This window comes from Varanus komodoensis, unplaced genomic scaffold, assembly GCF_004798865.1.
Source record: "Varanus komodoensis strain SLA01 unplaced genomic scaffold, ASM479886v1 scaffold86, whole genome shotgun sequence".
NCBI lineage: Eukaryota > Metazoa > Chordata > Lepidosauria > Squamata > Varanidae > Varanus > Varanus komodoensis.
The window spans coordinates 197,745-212,034 of NW_025336554.1; the positions used below are offsets into that span (position 1 = coordinate 197,745).

The following is a 14,290-nucleotide window of genomic DNA, read 5'->3' on the forward strand; positions in this document are numbered from 1 at the left end:
GCTGAAAGGAGAGGTGACAACTGAGGCTTAGAGTTTAAGTCAGCACCTATGAAGCACAGCTATACATTCATGGCCAGAAAGAAGGTGCCTTGAATTTGCGTACTAGACTGAAAAGGTCATGAAATGAGAGTCAAGATAGGCAGAGCAAAGCTATGTGGATATATGCAGTAGGAAGCAAACTCCTTTGAGTTTGATTGGGCTTTGTCCCTGAGAACAGGTGGAAAGGCTTTGTACAAAAATGCCTATATATGAAAAAACATTGCTGCAAACATAACTACTGGAGAAATTTTGTTTAAATTATGCAGGCATGAGGAAGCTGCCATAGAGAAAATAGTGTTACAAAACTAATGCATCATCCTTGCATGTGTGCTGTTTATGTGCTGTCATTTATGCAGCCTGATTTTGTGGTAATTGGAGGGAATGAATTCATGACTGAAGAGAGGTAAAACTGACAAGGATGGGGCACAGAGTTATTTATGGGTCCCTTCCCCCAGGGTTGTGCAAGTAAGCTTGCAACTTCAGCCACAGTTTTGAGGAAAGCCCCTGGGGACTGATCACTGCTGTGACAGATGGAGAGGAAATGAAAACAAGCAGCAATTCAATCCATACATGAGTTTTTTGACTGAGTCTGGTGGGGGTTCTTCAGTGAAGGTTATTGCATGGGATATGAATAAACCATGAAAAGTGATGCTGCCAATAAGGAAGTCTCCTGGCAGATAGGCCTGCAGTGGGAAGGGCGGTTCCCAGAAGCTGCATTTGAGAATGCGTGCCAGGCACACACTTTGGGAAAAGAGTACTAGTAGCAAGACCTCCAAAAGCACCATTCTGAACTCTTTTCAAATACTGTACATTCTTTTCCTTTCAGACCATGAAGCACTGTGGCATGGAATTCCCTTCTGCATTGGGAATTGCAGTAAAGGCACCTTGCTTGTTCCTAGTCCCTTCCTCATCTCTCCCTTGATCTGGGCATACTTATGGCAGCCTTCACAGTTTTCTGTTTAATGTGGCCTGTAGCCACTTTAAACTCCAGAGAGGTTCATTGTGCAGCAGGATTAATTGCTACCCTTTGGATAATTAAAACACAGGTTAATTACCAGTCCAAACTTGCAATTTCTCTGTTGAATTGCTGTGAGATAATATGCTTGTTGCTTCTGTTGGAGTTGCCCCAATAAAACTTTTATACAGTATAATAGGGGACCTTGCCTGTCTTCTCCCCTTGCCCCCATCTGCATGGTCTTTCCTTTCTAGTTTCTTTTCTGGGCGAATGAAAAACAGCCCAGGCTATGCAAATGATCCGTATGTTCTCAAATAGCTGCTGATTGCCAGCCAAATCAGAACTGAAACAATATTGCAAGCTGATTGGGGCATCTGTGCTTCCTTTGCAATGTAAAAATACCTAGCAAGCTGGTGATTGTCTTAAGGAATTTTGTATCTCTAACTATAGACACCAAACACTGAAACGTGTTTGAATTCTGTAACTCCTGATTGTTTTATTTATTAGCTGTTTGTCTAGCCTTTAGTGTGTCATGGTGTTGTTCCTGATGAGAGACATGATTCCTCGATGTTTTTGAGTTATATTTTTTCACTTCTCCATTACCCTCAGCTTTTCACCCATTTAGAATCTCATCACCACCCTGAAGGTGTGTGTGTGACCCATAACTTCTAAAAATTCTGTATACATACTGGAACACTCGTAGTTGGTTTGATGTATTGACTACCAGACAGCACTGTTGTTTTTCTCTCTCAGAAATGGGTATCCAGTTGGTTTCCCAATAAAGTGCTGAGAATAAGTAAAGCATCTTGCTTCATGTAGTGTGTGAATCAAAACATGCATTCTCCCAGTCCTACTCTCAAGATTTCCTGATACATCTAAGCATGGGCCACTTAATGCTTGGAAAGCCTCATTGCAAGAGTGAAACTATTTTCCATGGGGGATATTTTGGGTGGTTGCAGGATATTATGGAATTTAATCTTGTTTGTCACATCCATACAGAGATATTACTCAGTTTAAGCAAACAGTTAAGCATTGGGAGGCTAAAAGTTTCCTTTCAATGTAAAAGTCAGAAATTTGATTCAGGAAGCAGTAGATTTGATGTCCCAAGCAGTTCTTGTGCATGCATGTTTTCCCATTTAGGATCCCATTTAGGATCCCCCATTGTTGCTTTGGAACCTTTATTATTATTATTATTATTATTATTATTATTATTATTAACATTTCTATGCCGCCCCTTTTTGGTTCCATCATGCACAGTACCATAGATAAATTAGCCTTTAACTATTAAAATCTGAATTTAAATTAATTTAAACTAACTATGTTTTAGCTAAGGATCCTGTGTGAACTCCTGTATTTTAATTCTCTCTTCCTATCATCTTCCATTCTTTTCCTATCTATACTTTATATAAGCTGTAAGTCTTGAGAAACATATTGTGGTGTGGCACCCCAGTATATCACCTGGGTTGGCTCCCTAGACTTTGTTCTGCTTTTCTGCTGAGCTTGTCCAGTCCTTATGCAGCACTCACCAGGAATGGAGATCTCCACAATTGCTAGCAGCATCTGTCTTCCACATGCAGTAAGTGTTAGTGCTGCTGCATCTGACATGAGAAGTGTCCATGAGAGACCAATATATTGTAAAGAGACAGCCAATATATTGTCAAGTGACTCATACATGAATGTAAGAAGCAGACTTGCTTATTTGAATACAGAAAAGGGACAGTGAATCAGTATTGTTCTTGCAGGGGCACATCTTCCTCTCTTAAACAGGTGATAGTACATTAGGGTAGAACAAGATATTTTACTGGTTACCAATAAATTACAGATCTCATGCAGGGAAGGGAAGCAGGAAATATTTACAGTACACAGACTCTCCATGTGCAGATGCACAAAATTCCTATACAGCACTATGGAATGTATAAAACAAAGAATCATATTTAAGGACACACCCTTGCTAGCAGTAGCAATGTAGAACCATAAATAAGAAAAAGGAATTCTTAATATTATATGTATGACAATAATAATCCATTATCATGTTTCCTCTTAGGAAAGTTTAGGTTGCTTGATTGTCTTGATAGTTTGGAGAAAGCAGCTTTTATTGGTTTCATTTGGAACCAGAAAATCAAATAGTAAGAAGTACAGGGTTGGAAGGATGACCATTTTAAAAATTAATTGAAACTTAAGGAACACCAATTAAATGAGAATTTAAAGAAACAAAAAACAGCCATGCCAACTTATTGAAGAGCAGTGAATACAATCCATTTAGGAAGCTAACAAGCAGAATATCTAATTGATGATTTTTTTCTTTAAGTGATCCTAATTCAGTTCTGCAAAGTAGGGGAGATCTGATCTGATTAAAAAAAGCTGCTGTCCTGAAAGAACCTATCCATAGTCTTGATCTGTCCAAAACTCTAGGCTGCAAATGATAGCAAAGGCTAGGAATACATTCTTCAGTGTTGCCTTCTGATTAGCTGTTTCCTGCTGTTCAGCTCAGGCCGCAACAGAATAATGTAGCATTTGGGGAGAAAGATGCAACACAGCAATCCTGCACTGGAAGCTAAGATGGAGAAGATCTCCACAGCCACCATGGATTTCCCCTTGGTGCTGAGGTAAGAAGGAACAAAAGAGAGCCAAACACTGCAAAAGACTAGCATGCTGAAAGTAATGAACTTGGCTTCGTTGAAGCTGCCAGGCAGCTTCCTGGACAGGAAGGCCACTGTGAAACTGAGGATTGCCAGGAAGCCCATGTAGCCCAAGGCACAGTAAAACATTGTCACAGAGCCCTCATTACATTCCAGTATGATTTCTGTAGCCATGGAGAAGAGGTCAACATCTGGGAAAGGGGGTGAAGTTCCCAGCCACACAGTGCAGATGCCTGCTTGGATGATGGAGCAGCAAAGAACAATGACACTGGTCTTCTCCTTCCCCAACCACTTCCTCATCCTGGATTCTGGCTGAGTAGCCATGAAAACCAGGATGACTAAGAGGGTTTTTGCCAGCACAGAAGAAACAGCCACTGAGAAGATGATGGCAAAAGTAGTTTGCTGGAGGAGGCAGGTAAGCTCTTGAGGCTTGCCAATGAATAGCAAAGCACAAAGAAAGCAAAGCAGGAGGGAGCTGAGCAAAGTGTAGGTGAGCTTCTGGTTGTTGGCTTTGACTATGGGAGTCCTGTGGTTCTTCACGAACATGGCCAGCACCAGAACTGTGATGAAAAAAAAGCCAAGAGCAAGGAAGGCTAAACTGAGTCCCAAAATTTCTTCATAGGACAAGAAGGTTGTGGTCTTTGGAATGCAGAAATCCCGATTTTTGCTTGGATACTCTGTATCTGAGCACGGATTGCAATCATTCATGTCTAGAAAGGATATGAAAGGAAAAGGGATGGTCTTATCAGACAAAACAAAGACAGGAAAACCAGAACTCAGAATTCAAACATTTCATTAATCTCAACATGATGTGATATTTTTTTCCTCTCATGCTGAGCTGTGTGTGACAGACAATATTGCTTGTCCTACTTACTCTCCGCCCTTCTACTATCATTTTCATCTTTAGTCCTACAGGTGATTCCTTGGAGACACCACACAGTCATTCCTTACTTTGACAGTCTGAGTAGAAGTCAGTTTGATGTGGCTGTCAAGCTGTGTCTGTTGTGCTCTCTGGGCTCATGCCCTGAAGTGCAGCAGAGTGGACAGAGAGCTTAACAGGCAATTCTCCCTCCTACTCTAGCAGGGACTGTTGCAACAAACAGGGGGTGCCTCTCCCATGGGGCTCTGTGCTTCAATGGATCCCTTTTTCACCAGTCTTCTTGCATGCATGAATGAAAGGGGTGAGAATCAGAGTGAAGGTTCTGAGGAATGGTCTCATAAATGAAAAGTGATGACTAAACAGGGCCCCGGCATAAATCTGCTTCTCCAGCTGTAAATCTGAATTTCTCATCCAGTCTCTGGCACCCTCCAGGTGTAAATAATAGCCAAATCAAATGGGGCTTCAAAGGTTCAAGTGAGAATTTCTCACTTGTCAGGAGTTGTAAATGCATTCGCTTCAGAGATTTCCTTCTATGGAGAAAAGGGAGATTTTTAGGCAAGGTTTATTTCTCTCTTTAGCTTCACCAGAACAGTCAAAATCAACAGCTTCTAACTCCTGCTAGATGATTTCTTTCTATTGGGCCATATATGAATAAATGACTTCATAAGATGTGGTTTTTGATGAATAAACTAAATTAATTCACAGGGTTATGTGGTAGAAGGAAACAAGAAGAAAGAGTAAAAGAAATATCATGATCTCCATTTATTTCAGATATGGATCACTGTTTTAACACCATAATCAATATGCATCTGGTACCTTGTTGCTGATGTAATTGGTTAGATTAGATTGGCTAACTTTATATAATTTATGGAATTTTGGTATATGGTGATTTACAGCATCTGTCAATAATGTTAGACTGGACTTTGATATTTACAATTATCTGACTGAGATATACACTTCCCTGGCTCTGAAAGTTTTTAATTCCTATGCTGAATCAGAATATTCTTTTATATAAATCCAGTAATTTTGAATTATTATTTTTCTGACTTAGTACCAATGTTCAGCTGTTATATTTATCAAGAAGATGCTTCTTTTGGTAATTTGCCCTCAAGCCATGTAGGGCTTGGAATGTAATTCTAGGAGAAATCAGCCCAGTTATGGACTGGCAGTCTGTGCAGATAATACTGCCCCCAAAAAGATCATGTCAGTCAGTGCTTGTTAGCCATTTTGCTGCCCTATTTTGGACCAGCCAAAGGTTCTGACCCATTTGGAAAGGCAGTCTTAAGTAAAATGTCTTAATCCATGCAACCGGCTATGAAAACATAGATGTCTAGTCTGTACCTGGATGGAGATGGATATAATTGGCATAGCAAACTAAGATGGGGAAAGCTGCCCCATACCACAGGGTCCCCCTGTGTGACAAGTGACAGTTCAGCCAAACTTGAGCCATTATGGGAACTGTCAACCTCTGTAGAAGGGGTGAAAGAGGTCACTCCTCCCTTACATGCGAACCACACCTCCAGTACCTCTATCTTGCCTGGATTGAGTCTCAGTGTATTGCTCCTGGTCAAGTCCATTACCATGGCCAGGCACTGGTTCACAGACCTTCTGATCCCATTTGAAACACTGAAGAACAATCACCTCATCTACAAAACAGCCACTTTTAATATCTAATCAATGAAAGTGTATTACATGCAGAGACATGCATCTGACTTTACAGATTCTCACATTAAGGAGTTAAAGCCTATATCTTCTGACTAAATAGTTCCATGTTAGTTTTATTTAATATATTGTATTAGTCCATGTTCATCACTGTTGGTTTCAATTTCTTGTACACCACCCAGAGCTGATGGGAATAGGGTGGTATAAAAATATTAATATAAATGAATAGCTAAATAAATACTCCTACCTGCCTGGCTTGAAATCTTTCCATCTGGACATGGAATGCAGTCGTAGCAGCAAAACGGCTCTCCTTCCTTCACTGTCTTGCTAGAGCCCGGATGGCAACGCTCTGTACATACAGAAAGTGGTCGTGTCTAATATGTGAATACAAAAGCAGAATACATACATGAACAGAAATCATTTTTTTTAAATGGAAGGTTCTCAAACAACAAATAAGTTACAAAATTTTCCCAGCATTCCAGGCTGAGATTCTTAATTTACTACCATGAATTGCAAGTTTTCTTTATTTAGGGGTGAGTGCTCACACAGACCCTCATTTTGTAGGAAGAAATACAGCAAATGATAGAATAATGTACTAGATGAGATGCCACTTCTTGAAGTGGCATTGCTTGACAATGCATCAGATATTATCTTAGAAGACTGCCTTGAACTATTTAGAATGCTACTCATAGCAACAGGAAAATTATTGCTCTTCATGCATCATGGATGAGTGTCAGCAGCAGACTTTGAAAGCAGAACTAATCTGCTACAGAAGGTTTCCAGAAGCAAAATGTAGAAGTATTTTCAATGAGAACTGGAATTAACTTATAAGCTGTTGGATCAAACAGGTATGATAATCACTCTACATACAGTATATTCCTTTGATCTCATTTGCTGTTCAGGTCTATAAGGACAAGAGTGGTAATCTGAAGTCTGTGGCTGGTATCATTTCCAGGTTCTGGGGCTGGGCCCTTCAGTGTCTCCCAAGATATTCCCCACACATCTGGGAACAGACACAACAGCTTTAGACAGACATTTTCAGTGACATTTGGCTGTGTTTGCATGGTTTCTGTTTAGCAGAGTATTAAAAATGTTGGCTAATCTATTCCAAATAATAAAAACCTGATATAAATTTAACTGCATTTACATTTCTTCCATTGGTTTTGTTGTAACAGTATTGTTGGCAAAGTAAACCTTATATGTGGAAGTCTTTTTCCTCTTATGCCTTCACTTCACACAATATGCTTCTTTCAATCCAAAATGAATTTTGCATACTGCTTTGCTGGAATTGACTGAAATAAAGCCAGCAGGACTGAAGATCAGAGCTTGTTCCAAGGACATGACCAGTGTCTCCTACCTCATTAAACCAGTGGTGCCATGTGATGGCCTCCTCCTTGATGGTGACAGTTTGGCCTGTAGAAGCCTGAAGATTGATCCTTCCAACTTTCACACGGAGAAAGGATTCATTGGCAAAAAACTTCCAATTGATAACGTCAAAACCTGGTACCATCTCCCCTTTCTCATTGAAGGAAATCATGTTGTGAGGACTGCTATTAAATGAGACCCCTCTGAGAAAGTGATGGAGCTAGATTGAAATTGGAAATGCAAGAGTTTAGTTAGGGTGATAATGTAGTATATGAGGCTAAGTTCGAAGATCAGCTGTAGAAGAATGTAATTAATAATTTTGAGGGGATGGAAAACTGAAGAACAGCTACTCATATTTTGAATGGGAGCTATCTTGATGCACTTCCTGAATCCAATCCAGGCACTTAGTTTAGTGGTTAAGTGTGGACTGCAACATGGTCCAAAAATCAGAAGAAAACAGGGGAAGGTGACTGAAATATAGAATATATTTTGAGGCATAGGTTGAGGGCTCCTGCCATGGCAGAAGGCAGGAGAGTTTCACATTTGAGTACTGGGAGAACATTACCCGCCATGGCTCTTCATTTCTGAACTTCTGCCCTTTTGTCTCCATGATGGCCCTGTGTTTGACTTCGGATGCAGACCTGGCATGCATAGCGTGGGCCACAGCATAGACTGCATTGTAGATGCTGTAGCTGTGGCCAGTCATGCTCATCTCAAAGAAAACTCCAGGAAGGCTCTCCAGCCTTTCCTTTCCAGTACAGATCTCCTCTTCCACATACTCTGCTAATGAATTTGGGAAAAGACAGCCAAAAGCTTGTTGCCAAAAGATCCTGAGAAAATCATCTCCTTTTGTGCTGACTGGATTTCTGCTCTCCTCAAATACTTTGAATCCTGGTAGGTCATTGGAGTGCATCCTCAAAGAGAGAGTGCCATGGAATGTTTCTGTCTCCCAATTCCTTTGATAGGCCAATGCATTGATCTCCATCTGGGTTGTCACTACCCAGACTTTGCCCTTGAATTTGCTTGTCCTTTTCTCCAGTTTTGGTATATATGGAAGCCATCTAAAAGTTGCAAATGAATGTGATTCTCCATGAACAACCACCACATTGGCTTTGCTGTCCACTAGTATATCATATATTTTTGCCCCCTTTTCAAACATAGCATTAATGTTAGTGACGTAAGTGTTTGGCGGGAGTTTCTCTATGAATGCAAAACAGACGCCTCTTTTGGAAAACATTGGGGACACAGTTTGCAAGAATCTTTCTCCATTGTCATTATCCATAAAAACAAGTCCAATCCATGTCCAGCTGAAATGCAGGAGCAAAGACAGAATACCTTCATACTGCAGAGTTTCATGAGGAACCATCTGATAGAAGGGAAGTCCTGGGGTCTTATTGTTCATGACGGGACGCACACCATAGATGAGCTAAAGAGAGGTTGAAGAAATTTTAGAAACATGACATTAATGATTGGAACAAGTTCTGTATGACCCACATGCTGGTTGCCAGCCATTCTGTGAGAAGCACTGCATGACTTGCAAAGCTTATGCTTTCCAAAGGAATGCTCTGTCTCCCACAATCAGGAGTTCTCAATATGCAGTTCAGAACTATTGAAGAGTATTGAAGTGAAACACTTCTTCATGGTTGCCTCTTCAGAAAGCTTGTTCTGCTCAGCAGACTTCTTAAGGAAATGTTGAAATAGTTATGAAGTGCAAGTTGAACTGGCATCCCTTTTTTCCATGACATGAGACATAATACTGCTGCTGATATACCAAATTATCATGAAAAGGGAGAAATAGCAGTACATCCAAAATAAAACAAGCATATAAAATCAATTGGAGCAACTGACAAATTGAGGTTTCAGATTCCCTACTTGACAAGAATACATATGCAGGAAATGTTGAGCTTGTCAATTCAGTCCTGTACTGCAGAGTTTTGCTAGCTTGACCTGTAGAGAAACTTGCATCTGAATGAGAGTAAGCATACATTTCAATCGTTTGTCCATCTTAACTGTGTCAAGTTGTATAATTTTGTAATACTGCAAAATCTGCAATATTTTAGATAATTTTAAATTATTCCTTGAAGTGTGATTTGATTACAGTGTGTATTATACAAAGGAAAGGACATTTTTAAAAGACATAAAAACTTTTACCATAGTAAACATGATAGCAAGATTAATAATGGCTAATGAGAATGATCAAATACAATGGTGAACATTTTTTCAGTCATTTTAAGTTTGTCTGTCCAAATAGTAATGTGTGTTCATTCTGGCTGAAACTAGCAATATGGGGCTTGAGAAGCAACGCCAGCATGAGGAACAAGTAACGTAATCTGCCATTATTTAAATTGAGTAAAAGAAGATGAATAAGAACCCAACTGCTTGATTTCACTGGAACAATCTCTCTGACAGGAGCTGGGAACAACCAAGGAAGTGCGATTGTGCAGCTATATCCTCATTTCTCACATAGAGAAAGGATGAGGATTCTTACCTGTGGAATCTTGTAGATATCCAAGATATTTGCCATATTGAGAGAGACTTCAGAGTCCAATGCCCCAATGACTGCTATTAGATTATGGTGGATGCCGCATGCATAGTTGGGGACCAATCTCTCCTGCACTGACAGAAGTCGTAGGATGGCCAGACATGTTCTCCTTGCATTGTCATAGCTGTCGTAGATGTGGAAGCCCAAAGTCCAGTTGGGCAGTATGTGAGGGCTCTCATTGATCTCCTTTACTGCAAATGCCAGGGCCAAGAGATGCTGATAATTCTTAGGGATCATGCTGAAAGTAGAGGCAACACCGGAGACACAGAGTGGAAGTCAGCACACGCAAAGAAAAGCTATACATGAATGGCCAGACAGAAAGTGCCTTGAATAAGGGCACTAGGCTGAAAAAGAGCAAATCACAGAATAGGAGTCAGCATGGACAGAGCAAAGCCATGCAGATATGTACAGTCGAAAGCAAAATGCTTTGAGTTTGAAGCATCTCAGTTCTTGGGAATTGGTGGTGAGGCTGCTTTGTCTGAAAATAGTTAAAACTGACCTGAATGGGTCATAGATTCATTTCTGATTCATCCTCTCTGGGGTGTGATCATTTCTCTGCAAGATGAAAAAGAAATGAAAACAGACAGCAGTGCAATCCTTACATGAATTCTTTGAGTGAGTCTGGCTGGGGTTCTTCAGTGAAGGTTAGTGCACTGGATATGATTAAACCGTGAAAAGTGATGCTGCCGATGAGAGTGTCTCCTGACTGATAGGCTCTCTGTGCGACAGGCGGCTCCCAGTTGCTGCATTTGAGGATGTGTGCTAGGTATTCAATTTGAGAAAGCACTACCAAAAGCAAGACCTGAAGCAGCACCATTCTCAATGCAATGCCAAATTTAACAGTGCCACACCACCTTCCCCCTTTTCTATGGCAACTTTTGAAGCACTCCCCATGGAACTCCCTCCTCAAATGGTAGTTTCTCTGTTGACAGCTGTCTGCAGGTAGAGAGGTATCCAACATCAAATCACATCACATTATCGCATCACAGGAAACTTGCTTGTTCCGAGTCCCTTCCTCAACTCTATCATGTAGTAGTCTTATTTATGACAGCCTTCACTATTTTGTGTTTCCTCTGGTGTGAGTCTACTAGAACTCCAGAGGGGTTTTGTGGTGTGGCAGCATTTAATGGATAATTACAATGCTAGTTAATTACCATTTCAAAGTTGAAATTTTTCTGATGAATTGATGAGAGAAAAAGTATGCTTGATGTACCTTAGCATCGACTACTTAATGCTTTCAATGACTCAATGAAAGAGCAGAACTCTCTTCCATTGGGGGCACATTGTGTAATTGCAATATATTATGGAAATTAATCTTGTTTGTCATGTACACTCAAAGCTATTACTCTGTTCAGGAATAATGGTTAAATGTTGGGAGGTGAAAAGTTTAGTTCCAATGCAGAGGTCAGGAACTTCGACTTAGAAAACAGATTTTATGCAGTCTTTCTGTACCAAGCAGTTAATGTGAACTCCTGTTTTCCCATTCAGGATCGTTCAATGCTTCCTTGGAACCGTTTTGGTTTCCCCCTGCAGGATGTAGGGTAGATAAGTTAGCCTTTGATCTTCTTGAAGCTACATTTTTCAGAAGGATCCTGTGTGGGTACCTGTATCTTAATTTGCTCTTCCTATCCTCCTCCACGGCATTTCTCTTTATACTTTATGTAAAAGGTTGCAATCCTACATCAGTGAAGTGCAGTTTCTTGCAGTTCAACTCACTACTCAGTGCCTCAGACCGAGGATCTGGCTCCCTCACTGAGGTCCAGGATGAAGAAAATACAATAGAGCCCATGCCAATTCCCCTTATTCCAATTTTCCCCAAAGGTTCCATGAGGCTTGAGGCCAACATTCTTTGGGTTGCAGTGGATGATCAAGTGGTGATTCCAAGCTATTGAGCTACTTTGCACTAGCTACCTTTCAGAGTGTTTGGGTGGATTTTCCTTCCTTCATTCTCAATGTCAATACCTACTCAGCTGGCCCACCCTGGGCATGCACCCAGTCTGTACAGGGCATTTTGTAAGCATCCTAAACTGAACCTTATGAGGTATTTATTTCCAATACCCCCCTCTTCCTCCTGAAATAATTGATTAATTCCCAGTAATCTCAGACCATTTCTGAGTATGTAAAATTCATGGTTTACTTTCTTTGCACTCTTTCCTCATGCTGGTTAAATGGGCCTACAGAAATCTATTAATACAAACTGTTTTCATTGCTTCCGATCAACAGAAGCTATTCACGTTGTGGTCCCCTAGAACATAAGAAAAGCCATGCTGGATCAGACCAAAAATCCATCTAGTCCAGCGTTGGATACATATGGCAGCAAACCAGGTGCCCACAGGATCACTCTAGCAAGATGGGTGCAAGGCCTCCTCCTGCCCATGTTTTTGGGGGAAGCTTTGATGTTGGAGGAAACATTAATGACACCTGAACTCTGGATGGTTGCAGCTGCTGTGTAGAATGACAAACCTAAAATCTGCATGCCTACTCTCACAGGCTTCATTGGAGTTACCCAGAGATCATTTGGGCATGTTCTTAGCTTGGGATAAAAAATACGTTGTAGGGGTGGGATTCCATTATATTCTGAAGACTTGGGTATCCAGATTCTGTTCTGCTTGTCCTGGCCCTGAGTGCATTTTCCTTGTGAGCATGTCCAGTGTTTGTGGAGCACTCTCCAGAAATGGAGATCTCCACAGCATCCTTCTTCCATGCCACATGCATTCCCCTGGACATTGTTCTGCTTTCCAGGGAGTCCAGGTTCCTGGTGAGCTTGCCCAATGTCTGTACTGTACTCACTAGTACTGGAGATCTCCACTACTGCTAGCAGCATTCTTCTTCCATGCCACATGCAGTAGTGCTTTGTACTGAAATGGACATTTGGTCACGGGAAGCTCAGCAAATATGGAGCCCTGCACAACCAGTACTGGTGTGCTTCTCCTACAACACATGCTGCAGCTTCTGCTTGTGTTGCCAGTTGCTCAACTTTCATTCCATGATCATTTGTGGACTTTCTCTTGAGTTGGCTCACTTTGCAAAACTGGGAGGATAGGAAGTCTGCAGTTGAAAGATGGATGGGTGAGGTTCATTCCACCACTATCCATAGCTTTATATTTTCTTCATATTGATGAAGCATGTTGGTTCCTTCTGTAGTCTCCATCCAAACATAAGTAGAGATGTGCAAGGAATCTGCTTTGTGCAGGAAATTCACTCCATTCCCTGGTTTTGGCTTCCCAGAATCCAGTTCACTTAGCATGTATCTTAGCAGTTCACTTAGCATCTTCCTGGCATGTATGCCCAGGGTTCATGTGGAGTGGGCAGGAATTCAGGTCGATATGCTGTGTAAGCAGCATCATTTCTTCATGTCACTGATGCTCCTGGATCTGGGAGCATAGCAAGTAGAAATTTTCATATTTATATGATTTTTTTGTGAAGTAAACTTTGATTCACTATTGTAAAATGGCACAATCCTCTAGACTAAAAATGTAATGAAGGGCAAGCATTCATCCTTCAGTATTTTCTTTTAATAAGCTGTTCCCTGCTGTTCAGCTCAGGTCTCAGCACAATAATGTAGCATTTGGGGAAGAAGATGCAAGAAAGTAATCCTGCACTTGAAGCTAAGATGGAGAAGATCTCCACAGCCACCATGGATTTCCCCTTGGTGCTGAGGTAAGAAGGAACAAAAGAGAGCCAAACACTGCAAAAGACCAGCATGCTGAAAGTGATGAACTTGGCTTCATTGAAGCTACCAGGAAGCCTCCTGGACAGGAAGGCCACCGTGAAACTGATGGTTGCAAGAAGGCCCATGTAGCCCAAGGCACAGTAAAACATGATCACTGAGCCCTCGTTGCAGTCCAGTATGATTTCTTCGGCCATGGAGAGGAGGTCAACATCTGGGAAAGGGGGTGATGTTCCCAGCCACACACTACAGATGCCCACTTGGATGAGGGAGCAGGAAAGAACAATGACACCAGCCTTCTCCTTTCCCAACCACTTCCTTATCCTCGATCCTGGCTGAGTGGCCATGAAAGCCAGAACAACCAAGAGGGTTTTTGCCAGTACTGAGGACACAGCCACTGAGAAGATGATGGCAAAGGCAGTTTGCTGGAGGAGGCAAGTGGGCTCCTGAGGCTCACCAATGAAGAGCAAAGTGCAAAGGAAGCAGAGCATGAGGGAGCTGAGCAGAGTGTAGGTGAGCTTCTGGTTGTTGGCTTTGA

The 14,290-nt window shown here is 41.4% G+C and overlaps 2 protein-coding genes across 2 annotated transcripts in view; both read right to left on the reverse strand.

The window, feature by feature from the left end:
• Positions 1 to 2,660: 2,660 nt before the first annotated feature.
• Positions 2,661 to 10,899, reverse strand: LOC123016553 (vomeronasal type-2 receptor 26-like). The gene is made up of 7 exons (XM_044417066.1): positions 10,685 to 10,899; positions 10,029 to 10,320; positions 8,541 to 8,966; positions 7,533 to 7,760; positions 6,423 to 6,549; positions 3,452 to 4,343; positions 2,661 to 2,688 (listed from the first exon to the last, which is right to left on the reverse strand). The coding sequence occupies exons 1-7, from the start codon at positions 10,897 to 10,899 to the stop codon at positions 2,661 to 2,663; spliced, it is 2,208 nt and encodes a 735-aa protein (XP_044273001.1).
• A 2,684-nt stretch (positions 10,900 to 13,583) lies between these two features.
• LOC123016554 (vomeronasal type-2 receptor 26-like) overlaps positions 13,584 to 14,290 on the reverse strand; it is an 8,104-nt gene continuing 7,397 nt past the window's right edge. Inside the window, exon 4 of the mRNA XM_044417067.1 lies at positions 13,584 to 14,284. Coding sequence (XP_044273002.1) covers positions 13,584 to 14,284 — 701 coding nt within the window. The remainder of the gene's footprint in view (positions 14,285 to 14,290) is intronic.

Excerpts from the sequence above, each read along its gene's own strand:
- LOC123016553 (XM_044417066.1), bottom strand. The coding sequence starts at position 10,899 with ATGGTGCTGCTTCAGGTCTTGCTTTTGGTAGTGCTTTCTCAAATTGAA. Across the intron at positions 10,321-10,684 it reads GACTCACTCAAAGAATTCAT|CATGATCCCTAAGAATTATC; the intron begins GTAAGGATTGCA and ends CTCTACTTTCAG. Across the intron at positions 4,344-6,422 it reads AAAGATTTCAAGCCAGGCAG|ACATGAATGATTGCAATCCG; the intron begins GTAGGAGTATTT and ends TATCCTTTCTAG.